Raw genomic sequence first — 20,604 nt, forward strand, 5'->3', positions numbered from 1 at the left:
ACACTAATCGTGGACTCAGGAAGATGTCAATCACTCAGTCTATCCATACCCACACAGTCCTGGAAAAGATCCAATCTGCCACATTAACTATAAACAACTGTGTGGGTGTTAACATGTGGCCTTTAACACATTTTATCTCATTTGTTTAATCCATAGTCTGGAGTCTGCTTGTTAGCTGTTAGCTAGCTGTTTTCCCCGACGTCAAGTCTTTATGCTAAGCTAAGATAAACAAAGAGCGTGGTATTGATCTTAACATACAACTCTCAGCAAAAACAGAAACATAATTTTCCCAAAATGTAAAACTATAACTGCATCATAAAAGCGACCTTTGGGTTTACATTTGGAAGGCATTATGTCTAAAGAATCAATTAAACTTCTTCTTTTAATTCTTAAAAATTAAATGAAGATTAAAAATGATGATTAAAATACCCGGTTTCCTCATGGTTTATTGTTGCTGTGAACACCCTGTTCTGCCCTTTGGTGAAACAACACTTTGTAAGTCATGACTTCTACTAAAACACGGACACAATGACTATGCTAACTACAAACAAACTGGAAGTATGCATCTAAATGAATGGTATGTAAAGCATCGGACATGGAAAATGAGAGTTTTCTTTCCACTTACCCTCTTTTTGGTGTGAACCGCAAATTATAAAAGAGAAAGCAAGATGACGTACAGGCTTTTGATGATTCAATTCTGATACCAACAACTAATGCATTTAAAGCTGTTTTTAACTTAGATTTGTTTAGAAAATGTGTAATTGTGATGTTTATTTCTCCACAAACATGGCAAAATGTATGGGTTATGCTTTTTTTTTTTATCTTTCGATCCAGAGTGATGATTTTGTTCTAAGAGTATTATACTATAAAGGAAAGGAATCAGCATATATTTCTCACCTTGCCATACGACCAACCCAGCTCAATTTTATTCATGCCCCACAGTTCGTGGATGTTCTCAGCAAGCTTGTCTCGAACCTTTTCTAAATGAGGCGGCATAACAATCTAAGGAAACAGGCAAAATATGAACATAAATGAAAAAAGTTAAACAGTGACAGGATTATTTACATGTTTGTCTATTCTTCTCCTGTTAGTTTACCTGGCTAGTTTCAACAGGTGTGGGGATGAAGGAGGCCTGTGACATGAACTGTGTGGTGCCAAGCAGATCTCGGACTCCATTCGCATCCCTCTTGTACTCTTTCACCGGCTCCACCTTCATCTTCTCTTTCGGCAGCAGAGCTTCGTAACATGGAACGTAACTTGACGGAGGCAGGAACTTAAAGTCGCCATGTCGGCCACCCAACAGGAAACGCACCCTGATGACATAACATTTTATTAAATCATTAATCTGCAAAATTGTAGGAGAACATTTTTTTTATTTGTGGTGGGGGGGGGGGTATATATCTAATATAATTTATATATCTAATCATAAGTGATAATCAGACAGATATTTATGAAATAAGCAGCCAGTGAAAAGTAAATGCAGCTAAATGTAACGCTGTTTCTCCTCTAAATCCATTTCAATCACTTCCCGCCTCTGCTCTAACAGAGACAAGTTTAGCTCTGAGACAGAAAAAACGTCACAGGTCATCACTGTAAAGAGGCTCTCCTGAGGCCGCCCAAAATAGCTACTCAAGTAGTAGTGGTGACGCAACCAAGCCCATTCTGACTGCAGCTCTCAATTATTGAGCAGTGAAGATGTGTGGCTGTCATTTTCTGGCACGTTTAAAGAGATGTTCACCCCGTTCATTGGGTCAGTTTGAAGTACAAGCTCTGAGGTGTCATTACCCACACAAAAGTGGCTATAAGCTGGCACTTTGTGTATGAAATGCTGAACATTTACTCTAATTGAAATGTCTCAACAATTGCTGGATTGATGGACATAAAATTAGCTACAGACTTTCAGAAACCCCTCAGGATGAATTGTAATAATACTTTGTGTTAATGCTAAATTGCAAATGTTAGCATGCTAACACACTAAACTAAGATGAAATGAAACATATCAGCTAAACATCAGCATCGTCATTGTAAGCATGTCAGCATGCTGACATTAGCATTTAGCTCAAAGCACCACTGTTCCAAAGTACATCCTCACAGAGCTGCTAGCATGACCGTAGACTTGTTGACTAAACTAAAGTCTAAACAGCCAACTCAGGACACGTTGCTTCAACACTTTGTGGAACATAGTTGAGTCCACCCTGATTCCCCTTCCACTGCCGGGTATTGTATTTCTTTTTGAGAATATATTTTCATCACGCAATAAGGATTTCAAATAGCATACATGAACAAATCAAATCAGACCAGTCTCTTGGTGTCAAGAGTCTCTGCACTTCGAAGAATGAAAGCTGTTAAAGCAAAATGCTGCTTTGCTCTACAAAGTCAGAGTCAATCATGGAATCATGGGAAAAGTGCTGGAGCTTGAAATTCCATTTTAAAGTCTTGTCAATCACACCATCTGTGGTCACCATGGCAACAGAACAGAATATGAAGCCGGCCTATTTTACCTGTGTCCAATCTCAATACTGAGGATTAATACATTTGGACCAGAATGATTGGGTGGATTGAATGGATTCATACAGGGTAGTGTTTGTTGACAGTGTTGCATATATCTATTTATTTTGGCTTGTTTGTGACTCATCTGCCTGTACTTCTGTGTAGCTCATTTATCATCAAGGAATTTCAGGGAGTCAATTTGTCTTAGACAGCGCACAGGAGAAACAAATAAACACTCACTTGACCCCTGCAGAGAAGCTGACGACAGGGAAGAAGAGCCCATCAGTGTTGAAATTTTCGAACATGCCTTGAACGGGCTGTCCGTTGATCCTGAAAGAGATGCTGGGAGCTCCCAGGTCCAGACAACAGCTCACCACATCCTCTGAGGTCAGGATGTGCTGGTTAATAGACGCAACTGCCCGCGGGATACGACCTGTTCAGGCAACACACACACACGTACACACACACACACACGTGTACACACACACACAAACGTACACACACACACACACACACACACACACACACACACACACACACACACACACACACACTATGTGAAAGACGACCCAGTGAGTGATGCTGGCACAGATCACGTCTCTCTCACACACACACATAGGATTAAACACGCACATTTGTACACACAGTTACACACACTCTGGGCAAGGAGATCATCCCTGCAGGGCACTGATCCTGTCTAGACACACCCTGGCTGTAGCCCAGGGTTACCACTAATACATTAGCTTATTATGATATCATCTGAGTTACATACTCAATTGTATTCCTCCCACTGACCTGACCAGAGGTGGAGTCCATCAAAACCATACGAGTAGAGGTCATCTCCGACTCCATTGCCTCCCCATCCCTCTCCTCCTCCAGGGTAGGGAGCGTAGCCTTTAGCATTGGCCCAGCCCACTCTCAGGTGGGTGGGCTCACTGGTCACAAAGTGGTCCACCTGGTCAATCATCAGCTCGTAGTACCACTTCTTATACTGAGCTGAGCCCTCGCTCACCCCCAGGAAGATATTCGGTCTCATACTGGCAATGAAGTGAAACATGAAATCATTAGTTATCCCTCAGAGGCAGTGACACATTCTTAGATATTCTCATATTCATTTGTAATATGCTATTTTTTCTGAAAACTAATGAAAAAGTCTGCCCTAAGGACAAGATAATTCAATTTGCTTCTAATGTATTTGTTTTAAAAAGTTCTTTGAAAGTGTTGATAACTTGAAGCAAGGCAGAGCAAAGTCATCAATTGACTAGTGTCAAGACAATGATCCAGAGAGATTTGTGAGATTAAATCTTAGAGTTCTTTTCATTGTACAAAGATAAAATGTGGAAGGATAATACAAGTTAAAATGAAATTTTAAGGCCAAGTACAATCTCAGCGAGCTTTCGTGTCCAAACTATCACAACATGGTTGAGCGTACATGGTCCACAGTCCAATTTAAAAACCATGTTCTTAAGTCTATGGTCGACATAGACGACATCTAGTGTTAGATGTGTACCTTATACACTCAAGGTCCACACATTGTAGGGCTGAATGTACGTCACACCCACAGTGGGATGGTTGGGGCTCTGGAGCCGGCTGCATCAGCTGTTCGTAAGATCAAACTTAAAACCTAATTGTAATGAAAGTGTTTACTACTGAAAAAAAACAGCAGGCTGGGATTGCCTCCACACAGCTCTCACAGACTGATCCCTAATACGTGAAATACCTAAGTTTTTTCACGGCCACATGCCACATTATTTTTATTTTTATTTTTTTTGGGATTGGAAGTCTTTACTGATTAAGATATTCCTTGAGTTTAATGGTGCAATCCAATTCAGTTAATAGTTTGAAAGTAGGTGGCAGTTACAGAGAAATTTAAAGTACTTTACACACACAGCAATGGATTAACAAAAAGCTGGTGCAACCCAATCCTGTACACCAATCACAGACTAGGACTTCAATCACTTGGTAACGAACAAGACTTTAGTTCCTTATTTCTAACCATTTAATTTGCAAATGCAATTGAAATGTAAATTAATGAAAAAAGAATGATGTTGAAAGGAGACATGGTGAGTGGTAGGCTTTCCAACCTCTGGACATCATTGACCAGCTGGGTTTGCAGCAGGAGATCTCTCTTGGGCAGCAAGTGATCACAGATTAGGTTCTGATTGGTTCGCACAGCTACGCCGTTACACACACACAGCGAGCAGAGCACATCCAGAATCTAAAAAAGAAAGTGAGGCAGCAGAGAGGAAAATAAGCAACATTATCAAGAGGAAGAGCACAACAGTTCCCCAATAACGGATCACATTGACCTCACTGTCCCTATTAAACCCTGGTTATGAATCCATACCTTTCCAGAAATTACTTATTATCTTTGTTCCTAATCACTGTCCAGGTTGCTGCTCTAGGGACAGACAGTTTTCATGCAACCACTGCTTAATTACTCAAAGATGCTTATTGGGGGCAAAAACATGTCCAATAATATTCCGTTGATGTTATCTTAGCAAAGCTGTAGAATTAAATGGGCCAGGAAGCTCAGCCAAGGGCGACAAGCCACCTTTATCACTGGCTCTTTTCTCCTGCTTCTAGGGCTAAATTATACACTCAGGCTGATTTATGACCCAGGCCAGCTGACTGCCTGCTCCTGATCTACTTTCACTGTTAAACTGATTGATTCATGATGAGGACACAATGCAACCAAACCCCCGGGAACCTTCTGTCGAAGATGGAAGTTTGTATGCTAGTGGAAGGTAAGCACAATGAATTAGTAGCAGAAGACAAGAAGAGGTGACAAAGAGGCCCAAAGGGAACGGTTATGGAAATAAATATGCATCCAGTGAAGCATTTTGGTGAGCCTAATGAGGAAAGAACTGGAGATGGGTGGATGCAAGATAGACAGGCACTTTAGGTGGTTGTTGTGTGCTTTCTTGCTTGACTAAAGGTTTATGACAACATTTGAGTTACTGGAAATATTTCAGTATATGTTGAAAGTTCAACATTTTGAAAAACACTTATTTGCTTTTTTGCAGACAGTTAGATCAGAAGATTGATACCACGCTTATGTCTTCAGGAAAAATTAAAACTGGAGCCAGCAGCCGGTTAGCTTAGCTTCTTAGCTTAACGGAAACAGCTAGCCTGGCTTTGTCCAAATTAGGTTAACAAAATCCACCTACTAGCATCTCTAAAGCTCACTAACACATTATATCTCATTTGTTTAATCCATACAAAAAAGGAAGTGTATAAACATCAATTTGCAATTTAACAGGGGATTATGTGCCGGCCTATTTTGTGGTCAGGAGCTGTTGCCAGGCAACCAGCAGAGAGGAAGCCACTGGTTTCGGCCAAAATGTAGGTGCTGGTAGACAGCTTTTGTTACATTTGGATAGAGCCAGGCTAGCTGTGTTGCCCTCTTTCCAGTCTTTATGCTAAGCTAAAATAATTGGCTACATATTTACCTTACAGATGTTCGCATGGTATAGATCTTCTTATCTTATTTAGCAAGAAAGCAAATAAGCATATTTCCCAAAATGTCAAACTATTCTTTGTTTTATTTTTTTACCTTATTCAAATTTGCATGTGTAATTTCCTTTCACCAAGACCTTTATTTTCCACTTGGCTTCATTCAACATTCTCCTTGTGCATCGACCACATTGTATGCAAAAATACAGCCCAGATATGTCATTATCTTATATCACAGTGGAGATTGTACCCCAAATTAACATTTGACTGTAGTAGCACTACTTGCTGTTCACCTTGTGGTTGCGTCCGTGCTTGTAGAGCAGCGATATGATGGACTTGATGTGTCCTCTCTGGATAATGTTGAGGGCCTCGGGGCTCTCGATTAGAATGCAGTGCAGAACTTCCAGGATGCCTGCACAGCCGCAAATTCATCAATTAGTTAACAGGCACAGAAGAGAAAGACACACCAGAGGACACTTATCAAAGAGATATCCCGGCCACATGGATTAACAGTCAACACCAATCTTTATCATACATTTAAAAAAAAGAACAGGAAACTATATCATTTCTAAGCAAGCAGTGTCATCTTTTTACATCTTTTAAGACTCATGTCCCGGTCGAGGAGTGCTGCATTGCCACTGAAGGAACTGGATAGCTTTGTGATGTCTCTCTGACGGAGAAAATGCAAGTTATGTCACAATGCCGTTTCACCAGAGGCTCAGTATGTGTGAGGATGATAATGAGCACACCTGAAGAAGACTCCAGTCTCTCCAGCTTGCTAACCAGCCAGTCCAAGTTGTTGGAGAACTGGGTGCAGTTGTTTCTGTTCCCTCTTATTAACGCAGCTGCAGGGTACAAGCAAAGTGTGCATGAGTCACATTTTATAGGAAAGAAAAAAGGCTTTTTGGGTAAAATTGTTTGATCGATCCTCTTCAGTGCAACAGCAAAAACAATTTTGCCCAAAGGTGGACACTTTAAATGCATGCCCAAAGATATGGAAGGTTTAGCTTTGACAACCTTATACATATTAATTTAGAAGCTGCCTAAAATAGAGGGAGGGAATGACACAAGGAGAGAAAAGACACAAGTGGACAAACACACCCACATTATGTCTTAGCAAAAAAAAAATAAAAAAAATAAAAAAAAGACAGGGTCACCCAATGCAGACAGACAGAGAAGAAAGGAGGGAGGCATCCTAAATCCACTTAGCGCTGCGCAGAAGCAGGTGTGTGAAGGATGGAAGGTGGGGGGTGGGGGGGAGAAAGAAGACGTGGCTGGAACACTAATCTAAGCCAGGAGGTGAAATCAGTGTAAATAAGAGTGTGAAGGACACACTTGGAGGGCAGAGGGGTTTCGGTGTGGCAGGACAAAAGATACATTTTACATCCACATTCTCTTCTTAGGAATGTGACAGGAAGAAAATCATGCCTGCTCACAAGTACATCCTTTATGTCACAACTGGTGACGAAAATTTTTTTCAGCCAAACATTGTATTCATCAGATACAGCAGTTTTTTTAGACAGAGAGGGAGAGCAAAAAATATTTATTTCCCCCTGCCAGATCATTTTAGTGAGATACGTCTACATCTGACAGAGCATATGCTAGCAGGTTAAAGTGATTTTGGAAAGGCATGGCTGATGAAATAGTGCTATGGGAACACAAAAAGCACAAGAACAAGTAAATGAAACTGAAAGCAGCATAGTGACGAGAACTGACATTCAATGGCTAAAAAAAGCTGTCAATCAGTGCAAGAGTGTGAGTGTGTGTGTGTGTGTGTGTGTGTGTGTGTGTGTGTGTGTGTGTGTGTGTGTGTGTGTGTGTGTGTGTGTGTGTGTGTGTGTGTGTGTGTGTGTGTGTGTGTGATGATTGATCTTGTTGTGTTGATGCTCTGGAGGCACATCACATGAACTGGGTATCTCTTTTGTATGCAGGGGGCAAGTCTTTTTTTCCCCCAAAAATGTGATTATGTGTGTGAGTGTTGGAGATGGGAAATTGATGGTGTGTGTGTGCATGTCTGTATAATGTTAAGTTGAATTCTGGAAACCTCAGAATACAACCTTCTACTGTGAGGCGTCTGTAAATGGCTGGTTAAATACCAGGTCAGTCCACTTCTTCATCACCACTGCAGCTACTTTACGTTCAAACAACGAGTCTCATCTCTGTGATTGATTATAGTGTGTGTGTTTGTTTGTACGTACGTACGCGTGTGGTTGTGTGTGTGTGTTTTAAAAGGGCTTCTTACCCAGCAGCTCATACAGCAGGTTTAGAATGTCTTTCCAGGCTGCTCCGGCCTCTGACCCCGCACACTCACCGAAGTGGGCAGCACTGTTGTAGAGGTTCAGACGATCGATACAGTTGGACACCAGAGTCAGCATGCCCTACGAAATGCACAGTGATCAAATATGTGAACATGATTAGAACCACACGAAAATAACAAATATGAAATGCATGTATTATATATGACATCCCCAATTAAAATACATATTGTTCAAATAACAAGCTCTCATTAGTAGGACAACTTAATTTGGTGAGCTCTTTTTCTGCAGCATTCAATTAGTCGACCATCCTGAACGCAGCCCTATGGCTCTCTCTTGTCCAATTTGGTGGTTGTGTCATGGTGATTTATACCACAGCGAAATATCTATAGTGATCAGATATGCTAAATGGGCACCGTAAAAAGACAAAATGGAAATTGCTGATGATTTATAATGCCAGGGAAAATCATGAGTCAGCTGTCTGCAGTGAAAAATTAACCTTCTAAATGTAATATATTAGGGGTGGGACAGAGATGTGCCGCTTTGGTATATTATCATAGAAAGATGGGTAAATAAGATGAAATGCTGAAATATGCATAATTTGCAAATACTGAAACCACCAGAAATGCACATTTATTTCAGTTAGCTAATTCACATTCATGTATGTTGGCTTGAGGATATGGTGAAACATTGTTGTAGCCTGTAATAGGTTAAGGGGAGTGTGGATAGTTGACATCATAGGCACCCTCAGTAAGGCAGCTGACATTTCGTAATTGATGATCGCAATTTAGGTCCTAGAGGCTTAGCAGAAAGCTTCAGTGCATTCGTGCCAGCCTCGGGAAAACTTATAACACCAGAACTGCTGACACCTTCAAATGCAATGCCTCCAAATACAAGATGGCATTGAAACACACTTGAAAGAATCAATTGCTTTAGCCCGTCACATACTTTGTCTTTTGCAAGTTTGCTGCTGCTCTCGGCTCAACCATATGTGCAGTCACTTACTGAAATTGCCTCAATCACAAGTCAAACTCTTTAGTCCAGGGGGCTTTTCATATTTTGCTGCACTGCAGAACAGCTCACTGTGTTATTTTTGCTGCGCCTTCCTTTACGGTGAAACTTACTTCCTGTTTGAAAAGGTTCTGCCGGTTCTTGAGCGAGCGCAGCTTGATCTGCCTCTCTTCATGCTCCAGCTCAGCATCAGGGAGCTGGAAATATGTGATGAGGTCATTGAGGGTTTGGAGCACCTCCTCAACAGGTAGCGAGACCAGTACCCTATTCTTAACACCCAGACAATCCAGGTCTCTTGGAGGGAGAGAGGGAGAGAGAGAGAGAGAGAGAGAGAGAGAGAGAGAGAGAGAGAGAGAGAGGGCACAGAAACGTCAACACATCCCAAATAACCCCATATTCAGACAGAAAAGCAGTCCCTACTTACGTTTGTGATCATGCATAGTTTTCAAAATACCCCCATTCATCACAAATGCAGTAATGCCTGGTAAAGACACTCTAATTGGGAGGCTGAGCAGACTTGCGGGGAGGCTGTGATGACTAACACAATGATTAGCCCACAGGTTCATCCATGCTGAAATGCTGATTTCCGCTGGCCCGCTAAAAATAGCTCCTGTCGTACTCGTGGGAGGGGTGAGCGGAGATGTGTGTGTCACAGCCGCGGGGGAAGGCTGACTGACTCTCACATGTTCCCGCCATGAGTGCCCCACAAGCCCAACCCAGGGACAGCGGGCCGTCTGATAACAAATAAGGGCGCTGGAAGCATCCACTTACGTGCTCCACGACTCCCTTTTTCATAGCTGGCAGTGCACAGCCGTGACGCCGCTGCAATGTTTGCCATTTGGAAACGCATGACTGGACCACTGAGTGAGCTGTCTGGGACTTTGGCACCCCACTCAGTCAAAACTCACAGGCCCACAGCTTAACTCCCCACTGGGCGCGTTCACAATCTGGAGGGAAGTTACAACACTTTTTGTGTGGACTGTGTGAGTCTGTGGGGCTTTGAGATGTCTGTTTTTTAGGATTCATCTGTGTGTGATGTTATGCAGTTGGGGGACTCTTTGTTTTATCATCTCTATTAATTATGCTCCATCATCATTATCTGTGTAACGATTACGCAACTTGTACCAATGACAGGACATTTTGCAAATTAGCCTAAGAAAATGGCTCAAGACAAATGTGGACTGCAATTTGGTTTAATTGGGCAATTTGTGTGATCACGTCACTGTGTGCATTAGTGAGGAACAGCAGTGTTACTGCCATGTTTGGCATACCTGATGAATCGGTTGAAAAGTAGTGTGGTGTTGCGGATGATTCGTGCAGCGCGGGACTCCTCGTGTTGACAGCGCTGCAAGGTCAACCCGTCATCCATGTGACCTTCAGAATGTAGGCACGCCTTGACAGGGCAGACAGGAAGAGAAAGAGTGTGAGACACTGCCATGAGATGATATTGGGAAAGAGGGGGGAAAAAAGGACCAAAAAAGGAATAGGATGTCATTTAATGGAGAGAAAGTGACCAACCATCGGGAGCCAGCACTGAGCCACAATGTCTGGAACACAGGTGCTGACACTACAGGCTATTTGGCTGTGTTTACATGGAGGACACATTGTCATGCATATTATCGCGCACACACACCTCTATCACTTCTGCCACAATAGCCAACGGACAAGGTTTATATTTAGCCGAGGCAGAGATACGAACTAATAGACAATAATCTTTACTCAATCAACTCATTACCCTCAAACTAATTATTCGCTCCGAGGAATCTCATTTATTTATTAATGTTGTTTTGTTTTTAGATGTGCTTTGCATCTGAAGACGGAACAGTGTGTGCTTGTGTTTGTCTCCGCTCACTCGTCTCTTGAGGGGACCCAGACGGGCGGATTTGACATCAGGTGCCTGGTAGGAGAGCCAGAGTCCCGTGGCCATGTGCATGATGAAGCAGAGCGAGTCCCCGTATTTAATCTCTGCCACCCCCATGCCCTCGATGTCCCGCTTGGGGCTCTGCTCCAGCTTCTCCTGCACAGGGGAGGAGAAAATGTCAAAGTTGTCAGTGTGGAGTGTGCTGGCACAATACAAAAACATGCACACTCAGACACACTGCATGCAGATCTGTTCTTAATCAACCACCAACCAAATGTCAACTACATCTGCTGTTTATGGCTCCATCTATCACAGTGGGATGTTTGTATTTGCTTTGCTAGGATCAGATATAACTGCGACCCCTAATCGACATGAGGACTTAAGTGATAAATGACTTTACTTACATTCTATAATACATGCTTTGAATCCACATTGGAGGGGTCACTAATTTGCTGACAATCACTGGCCATATCTAGAAACTCCATTACACAGAGTAAGGCTAAATGGACGGTTCAGTCAGAGTCGGCAAGAGCAGCTAAATTAACCTCGATGGTGTAGCTTTCACTGCTCCAATGATTCTTGTAATTTTCATTGTCCTTGGAAAAATGGTGATTTTCCAGTTCAAGAGGAGTGGGCGGTTCATTTGTAAAGGTTTCAAGGTGATCCTTTGTGTGTAATGATGCGGTGTGTGGTTGATCACATGTGACACGAGTCACCTTGAGGAACAGCGGTAGAGTCAAGTGAAGACATTTTGTGCCCTTGTATCTGTGTGCGTACGTATGTCCTAACCTTAGAGGCTCTGAAGCAGAAGGCGGTGGCGATGGTGTCTGACCTCTCCCGGTCCTGCAGCACCAACCCCCTATCCTCAGTCAGGGCCAAGTAGTGACCGGTGGTCAGGTGGCGCAGTCGGAAGGGTTGGCCCCAGCGGATGTGGCTCCCACTCCAGCTGTCAAGATCACACCCACACATTAAAATGAAGCACACATGCATTCATACAAGGAGACAAAGGTGCATTAAATAAGCCCTGGAAGCCTAATATCTGCTAATTACTTGATCATAATTGATAAACATTACTGCCAGCTGTTAATTATCTAGCATGCCACGGGGTAGAATAATAAGCAGATAGATGAACATTTCTCTAATTATGCACTTTGTTTCTTTTCAAGAAATTAAAAACAAACCACGGTCAAAAACATTGTAAATGTGACAAATATCATATTTGACACAAGATTTGAAATGAAAAAAGGAAAGGCTGCATCCCCTGTGAGGCTGTGAAATAGCCAGGATCAAAGAGTCAGAGAAAGGGAAAGCAACAGAAGGAAAGAGAAAGAGGGAGGGAGATAGAGGAATAAAGAGACAGAGAGGCCACAGTGCAGCATTAAATCATAGATAGGGAGAGGGAGGAAAGGACAAATGGGTGTGGAGAGAAAAAAAATAGAAAGAGAAAACAGCAGATACAAAGAAACAGGTGGGATGGAGAAATAGGAGAATGGTGGAAAATGATAAAAAAAAAAAAGAAGAAGAATAAAAATAGATAGTGAGAAACAGGAAGGAAAGAAATAGATAACCGATCATGTGAAACACAACCCACCTGATGCGGAGCGGCTCCAGCCTCCACAAGGACCTGGCCTTGGCACCGGCTTTACCCGTCTCATAGTTGACTATCCTGGGGATGCCAGAGAAGCATGAGTGGGTTGTCTTTCTGTGAACACTTTAAATGTCTAGCCGCCACTGATACTGTCAAGGTCATTCATCCTGCTTCGAAAGAACACCACCTCTTTACTCTCACTTGTTACGCTGATATTCACTGGGAGGATGTGTTTCTACACATAAACACACACACTGGCTGTATTTACTCTGCTGACTAAAGCATCACATCCTTCAAACAGAGACATGTGCGCCCTGATAACCCACAGCTACACTGTCTATCATTTGGGTGACTGGGTCCAAAGATAAAATAAATCTCTCATCACCTCGCTGACAGCTTGGAGTGTGTTTGATCTGCCCCAGAAAAACGTAAGACCTCTAAACAGCTCTCTCCTTCTGTTGAATTTCAAGGACAACAGTAGGAGAAAAGCCAAAGCGGGAAAATAAAATCTAATCCCGCCTCCGTCTTTGCCATGCTCTGTTCTAAAAATAGACACCATGTATGTGTGTTTTTGCCCTGGAGGAACACACAAATCTTGGCACCTGGCTGAGTGTGAATGGGCCTTGCCCGCTGTCGTGACCCACTTCGAGCTCAGTGTGCCATTTTTCTGCGGCCTACGTTATCTGTGTAGGCACCAGGCAGCTATACTTTCGATAAAAATAACACGGCAGCCATTTTGGCTCCCCGAGAGACAAGTGCCACGCTGGTCAGAGGCATTCTTTATGAAGCATGGTAGGAGGGAGCTGAGGAACCATGGGTAACTCACAGGTCAGTTAGCTTCTCTTGTGCTACATAACTGCTCTGCCATCACTAAAGGGTGACCCCTAATGCTGCAGCGCAATCTAGTTTGTTCAACGCTTGCTGTTTTTCGCACCTCTGCTGCTCTTCACTCTGGTCTGATCCTGGGATGGCCACGACCTCGTCATGTCCATGGAACAGCCGCATCACATGACCACCCAACAGGTAGCCTATTGGAGGAGGAAGGACATTAGATTTAGATAAGGAGACTCTAGACATTTTATTTCTGGGTTTTTTTTGCTGGTTTTGCCTCCACTGCGAATGCTTGTCATCTCATCGATGCAATCTGTTAATGCTGATGTTGACTTCAGAAGACGTTTTCCTAATTTCTCAATAAAGAAATCCAAGCAAATTCAAGATGACAGTTTAAAACAGTTTAACAAGATGTTTTTTAACAAATGAAAAAGCTACATTTAGTTCTGAAACACTGAAAAGTCTTTTGAATGTTTAGGGGCCTATCCTTGACCAATTAGTGGAAACTTGCATTATCCTATCTTGAGATATATTTACGAATTAACATTCATTTGACAGCCTACACCCCCTCCTTTTATTAATATATATATATATATAGTTAAAAAATACTATAGAATCATGGAGAAATGTGTGGAAAGAATTGTGAAGAAATAATGGAAGCTGGGACTTTGTGTGTAGCCTCTACCTTCTTCTATGTTGCTACCGGAGCAGATGGGATGGACGTTCCACAGCGTTTGCATGAAGGAAGCATCCACCTGAATGTTGCCATTGGAGATGGATAAGTGCTGCAGGAAAAGAGGAGAAAGATGTTGTTTCACAGAATACAATAATTTAATACATTGAACCTGTAAGAGATTATATTAAACATTTATACATTTTGTAAATAAATCTCTAAAGTACAACCCGACTGCAAACAAGTGTGGGTTCTATAGGACGCTAGACACTGGCTTTCTGATATATATATATATATATATATATATATATATATATATATATATATATATATATATAATGTTGTCAGACAGAGTTCAGCTTAAGTTTGACAGTATCTGTAATCACTGATCCAGAAGAAAACTCCAGTTTATAACTTAGTGTTGAGGGAACCATACACATGACGGACAGATGCCTTTAGTGTTTGGGGATTTATACCATCTGGGGGGCTGTAATGCTGTGTGTGTGTTTTCCACAGTTCTTTTGTGTCCAAAAAACAACTTTTGTGGCAGCTGTGTGCTGATCATCCTCCCTCTCCAGAGTGCCTCCGCAGCCCTTGGGTGCTGTCCCCACATACCACTGTGTGGGTGACAGCAGGGACAGACTACCAGATTGACATTGGTGACTGTAAGGCGATAGTGGTCATCTGGCTGTGCCCCTGCCGCCATGGGGGGGGGTAAACACAGGCTGGCTGCTGTCACCAACTTCATGGATCACGGGGGACATGTTTCCCAGGGTTAACATCGCACAGTGCTATGATGCTGAGCTTAGAGGGCAGGAAGGCATAAAAGTCAAAGAAGAAGCCTAATGCTGAAAAGGTCAGTTCAGCATTGCAATAGGAACATAATCATTATTGATGGCGGTGGGATGTGGGGAGGATGAAAACTAATTTTAAATGGCAATGGCAGCAGTCTGAAGAAATCCTAATCCACCAAACCAGACATTTCCAGTTCAGATCAAATTTTACTTAATGAAAATGTTAGCAGCCTTGCAGTCATCCAAAAGGAAAAAGGGTGTTGCTTTTTTAACGTTACAGCCTCCTGAAGGAGAGCGTGTGGTAACAGGATTGGGATAATCTGAAATGTTGCCACATTAGGGAAGAAGAGTTGATGCGCCGACGCACTCCACGCTCCCCACACACACACACACACACACACACACACACACACACACACACACACACACACACACACACACACACACACACACACACACACACACACACACACAGCTTAAGGATCAAACAGCAAACAATAAACTTACAAGGTATCGCTCTGAGGACACACTGACGAGGATGAGGTCATCACCGATCCGCACTTTCTCTCCTTCAGATCTCTGTTTGGAGGCAGGGTGGATCGTCCACCAACAGGCCTCACCTACAATGATACACACGCATAGACACATATATGTACGTATGTATGTATGTATGTATGTATCTATGTATGTATAATATATATTAGAGGTAGGAATCACAAGAGGCCCCACAATATTATCACGAAACTTATGTCACGATACGATATTATTGCGATTTTAAACATATTGCGATGTTCTGTGATATATTGCATTATAATACCTTTTTTCCAACTTCAAATTATGTCCCCAAAGCAAAACTTTGTCAACATCTGGTTTGTTCATCTCGCTTCAATTTTCCATCTGATGGACTTAAAAAGCAATTGATCTTATTATTCTAGTACCGAAAGGTTAAATTCTCATGTGCAATTTATATAACAAAAGATCAACACTTGGCATACGTGTATCAATACAGTATTGCCACGGAAAATATTGCAATACTATGCTGCATCGATTTTTACCCCACCCCTAAAATATATATATGTGTGTATGTATATATCTCTATATATCTATATATCTCTATATATGTATGTATGTATGTATGTATGTATGTATGTATGTATGTATGTATGTATATATGTATGTATGTATATCTCTATATATCTCTATATATGTATGTATGTATGTATGTATGTATGTATATATATGTACACACACTCTTTTTAAGGTGACTGCTCATCTGGTGCATGGTTTGAAATAAATAATAATGCAAATGTGCAACAGAGATGTAATCAGCACTGAAAAAATAACCACACTGTATGTCTACAGCGCTCCACAGGGAATATTAACTGAGAAAACAGACGCTTGTGAACAGAGAGGGAGGGATAAAGTGAGGGGAGCTTGCAGACAGCAGAGAGAGAGAGAGACATACAGACAGAGTGAAAGAACCAAACAGAGGTAAAAAAGGAAAAAAGACAGGGAGAGACCGAGCCAGCAAGAATGAAAGAGGAAAAAGAGGTGGATAAAAGCAAACTGTACAGAGCTTTTCTTTTACCTGTTGAATCCTCCTGCAGACCGACATCGAAGGACAGCTTATCTGTCTGTGATCTTGATGTCTTCAAACAGGCCAGATACTGTGGTCAACGGACACATCAAACCACACAGGACAGAGCTGTCACACACACACACACACTCCTCTGCAGAAGACCTTGCCAATTGATTTTGATGATGGCGACATTGATTGTGTGCGATCTCTTACCATAGAGCTGAAGGAATGCCGCAGGAGGATGGCGTGTCCATACAGAAGAGTCTTGTGTCCGCCACTCTGCGCTGCCTACAGAGATCATTCATGCGCGCACGCACACGCACACGCACACACACACACACACACACACACACACACACACACACACACACACACACACACACACACACACACACACAGTTACATGTCAGCTCAAGCTGAACAGCCCCAGTGGTCTCCCTCCAACTGCTTCAATCTAGACCCGACCTCTGGCACTGAATGTTGAGGACCTTCTTGCCAGCGATGATGACCTCAAGTTGGGGGGAGGGGGGCACATATCTCTTGGGGAGGGTTTTGCCACCCCATCTCGTCAGTGCAGACATGCAATCTGACTTGCCACAGGAGATGGTGTTTCTGGCTCCTGTATCCATGAGCGATACGGGGTCATCTTTCCAGCACTCCGACAATGGGAATGTGGGAAGGATGCACAACTACTGTCAGTCTCCGGTGCAATGTCAACATTAGCAGGGAATGACAATCCACCGCTTATGGGGTTGGGTTAAGATGCAGGAGGGGGAACAAATGGTATCTCTACTGGTAGAGATTCAAAGGGGATAAAGAAGAGTTTTTGTTGTCTTTCTTCAAGCAACTCCTGTGTTACTCACCTTCCTTATGAGCCTCTAGGAAGCATTAAGGTAAAAAAGAGTGTCATTATTCAGAAAGAACTATTGTTCTCCTGAGCCTCTCTCTGCCCGCCTCTGCCTTATTTTAGTCTTTGGTACACATTATTAAAGTGCCGAGAGCACACGATTGTCAAACTGTCAATTCTTTTAAGAGGGATTTAGAAAAACAAGTTGACTCCCATTCTTTGGCATTTTACAAAGTATTGCCATTGGCACAGGATCCAGAAATCATTTCTGAAACAATGCCAAACAGCCAAGTTTATGCCACATTAAACTGAAACTACAACCACTGCAGGACACTAATGACATGTAATCAAGACTTAAAATCTACCAAAGCTCAGTAGATTTTTTTCAGTTTTAATTATCTGAGAGACACACAATGCATGGCAGTGTTTCATGAAAGCATCCTACCATGCACAGCCTCTCTCTCCTGTTTCATTCTCTCTCTCTCTTTTTTTCTCCCTATATCCCCCCTCAATTGGCTACATGGGACAATAGCTGGCCTGTGATTTGATGCGGTTGGGTCGTGCAGACTGCAGCACTGGCTTTCAGGCTTCTTTTGTGCTCCTGGCTACTGCTATATGCTGGCTGAGGTACTGAGCTTAATGCAGCGAGGCACATCCAGCTGCAATCAACACCACAACCAATAAACCCAAGCCTTCTGCTCACTTCCGTACCTCGCGGCTGGGGACTGCGTTATACAGATAGATTGTACACTGAGGGAAATTGTGGCTCATAAGAAAAATAATCTTCTGCATGTAGAGACACATTGCAGCAAAAATTCTATCCACATTGAGCAACTGAAAAGAGTCAGACTGTATTTACCTCATCTCATTGAGCCATAAAGAAGAAGACTTTTGGATCAAAGAGGTATGAGAGAAGAAACAAGTACTGGATCTCCTGTCCAGCTGTTGACCAAAAGTGACATCCAGATCAATTTCAAGGCATGACATTTAGCAGGATGCAGCCTCCTGGTGTGTGAGCCGTGCAGCAAACGACATGTGTGTGTGCATGTGGCGGCAGTGTTGTGGTTTCTCTCAATAAAGGAGGCGTGACTACAGCCACAAACGAACACCAAGCTAGAAGAAAAAGAGGTGGCAGTGATGGCAGAGGAAAAGAAACACTACCACACCAGATGCCGTCAGGGCAGCTTGACTGACTGATCTCCTCATTTGCCCTTTTGACCAAATCAAACAGGTCAGCGCTTTTTGGATGAGCAATGACACACAGAGTAGTGGCTGATAAATACTGATCTAAAAGGGGGTTGGTTTTTACACCATTTGTAAGTGTGTTGTCTTTGCAGGTCCTCTTCAGTCCCCTGTGTCTCAGGGCCTTCCGGCTAAAACAGCCTGAAGTACCGATTTTCTCTAGCCACTGTCTATTGATAAGCCCATCTGTTCAAAGGCATATTGATTTCAGAGCCTCAGCCGAGACATATTCAACCTCCATTTCCCCTTTAATGGCGCTTCCTCCAATGACATTTCAGCTCAGGCGAAGAATGATGAATAGGAAGGCAGTATCGAGAAAAGATAAATGTGAGTAGAGAGAAAACAGTGAAGTAACACAATAAAAATGGTCAAAGACATCTCCAACTCGCTGGGGTCTTTACTACAAAGGCACAAAACGAGAGAAAGGTAAAGGAAAATATTGTTGAGATGAGTTAATCTTCCAAGTAGCCTATAAGAAAGTATGAAACGCAACAATATTAAAGTCCATCTGAAATCACATCTATTCTTCCATTTTTGCAGTTGTGAGTGCAGTTGGTTTCATTTATTGTTAATAGTTCTTTATTATCAAAACGAGACTTGTGCAGTAGCTAACACGTTGTTAGCATTGGTATTAAATAGTAAGGACCACACAAGCATTACATGGACCAAAGTGACACTTGAAGTTAAGATTACATCCTGTTTAATGTGCTGCAGCTTAGCAGCTAATTAGCTATCGGGCCAGGAAACTGATTTCACAAATGCACTTTTTCCCGTTGAATATGAATATGTGTAGTCGCTTGATCAACAAGCTAAGGTGCAGACAAGTGTGTTCATGTTTGTAAATTAGATAAGGAGGAGACTTTAGCAGGAAAGCTAAGCAGGTTTTTGTCTGTGGCTCTTGTGTTATGTAGCAGAATAATGTCAGTCTGTAAGTCTGACCATCTGCCCATGATAGAAAGGTGAAGCTAATACTTTATGCAAATATGTTTAAAAATAAAAGCAATTTGATTGGCTGTATATACAAAAAAGTCCTTGTAGACAGAGGACTAACAGTAATCCGACAAAGTACTGCAAAGATAGGCACCATCATGAAACCGAAAAATACTGAATAAAAATGTCTTCCTTTTGACTTCTGATTTTTTTCCTTAAAGGAGAACACAGGACATGATTTACAGACCAGGGGTCTCCTTTATAAAACTGCGCGTAGGATCCTTACTAAAAGTGTGCGTACGCCAAAAGAAATTCTGATTTATGAAACCGTGCATACGCACACCTGTGAGCAATGTTTTATAAATCACAGATTACCCACAATTGTGCGTACGTGAATCAGCCTCTTATCCCGTCCTGTACACATCCATTTTTTACCATAAACAGTCAATACAAAGCAGTATGTTAATGAACCTGGCAGTTGTTTTTCGTTACGCCGAATCATGATGACTGGCAGGCGCGTTGCCCTCTCTACTGGACCCAATTCAGTACATAGATCCAAGAGCTCAGCTTTAGGGAATCTAAATTGGTATATTAGCCAGTCATCGTCATGGTTCCTGAAGTCTCTTTCTCTCCTGATTCTTCCATTGCCGTAGTCCTCCTGCAGGGCTAGCAGTGCCATCGTGCAGCATTACGCACGGGGTCACCGCACATCACAACATCAACTAGTGGTATCCCTCACCCCGAGAACACACTTTTCTTCATGCAGGTTTTGTTATAAACAGTATTAAAGTTTGGACCGATAACGTGGACATTAAGTGTAATGATTGCGTGAGAGCTTAATGGCTGTATTTCCGGACTTTGACATTTGATGATATATGCACAGTATTAAAGACAGATATTTAGTTATTTAGGCTACACTGTGTTCTGCCATTATCTAATACTAGGGTGTTTGATGCTATCCTCCTCCTGCACTCCGTAGCAGACAATGTGACAGTGAGACAACGGCGATTAAATGTTAAGAACGAATTTTGATTAAAGATTTTGAGT

General features: G+C 42.4%; 1 protein-coding gene across 12 annotated transcripts in view; it reads right to left on the reverse strand.

Moving 5' to 3' along the window:
• Window positions 1-20,604, reverse strand: part of LOC120548992 (ryanodine receptor 3-like) — a 113,002-nt gene that overhangs the window by 66,314 nt on the left and 26,084 nt on the right. For 5 of the 12 annotated variants that reach the window (XM_039785514.1, XM_039785515.1, XM_039785513.1 and 2 more), the window contains 20 exons: window positions 17,402-17,416; window positions 16,752-16,826; window positions 16,548-16,626; window positions 15,467-15,579; window positions 14,178-14,277; window positions 13,596-13,689; window positions 12,665-12,739; window positions 11,863-12,019; window positions 11,065-11,229; window positions 10,484-10,605; window positions 9,326-9,506; window positions 8,189-8,324; window positions 6,696-6,791; window positions 6,240-6,358; window positions 4,575-4,708; window positions 3,286-3,527; window positions 2,731-2,923; window positions 1,097-1,313; window positions 898-1,002; window positions 626-628 (listed from right to left, as the gene is read on the reverse strand). In XM_039785514.1, the coding sequence (XP_039641448.1) occupies window positions 626-628; window positions 898-1,002; window positions 1,097-1,313; window positions 2,731-2,923; window positions 3,286-3,527; window positions 4,575-4,708; window positions 6,240-6,358; window positions 6,696-6,791; window positions 8,189-8,324; window positions 9,326-9,506; window positions 10,484-10,605; window positions 11,065-11,229; window positions 11,863-12,019; window positions 12,665-12,739; window positions 13,596-13,689; window positions 14,178-14,277; window positions 15,467-15,579; window positions 16,548-16,626; window positions 16,752-16,826; window positions 17,402-17,416 (2,421 nt within the window). The remainder of the gene's footprint in view (window positions 1-625; window positions 629-897; window positions 1,003-1,096; window positions 1,314-2,730; window positions 2,924-3,285; window positions 3,528-4,574; window positions 4,709-6,239; window positions 6,359-6,695; window positions 6,792-8,188; window positions 8,325-9,325; window positions 9,507-10,483; window positions 10,606-11,064; window positions 11,230-11,862; window positions 12,020-12,664; window positions 12,740-13,595; window positions 13,690-14,177; window positions 14,278-15,466; window positions 15,580-16,547; window positions 16,627-16,751; window positions 16,827-17,401; window positions 17,417-20,604) is intronic. The other 7 variants (XM_039785521.1, XM_039785518.1, XM_039785511.1 and 4 more) reach the window with 3 other exon arrangements.

The sequence above is a fragment of the Perca fluviatilis genome, chromosome 20 (assembly GCF_010015445.1).
Source record: "Perca fluviatilis chromosome 20, GENO_Pfluv_1.0, whole genome shotgun sequence".
NCBI classification, from domain to species: Eukaryota; Metazoa; Chordata; class Actinopteri; order Perciformes; family Percidae; genus Perca; species Perca fluviatilis.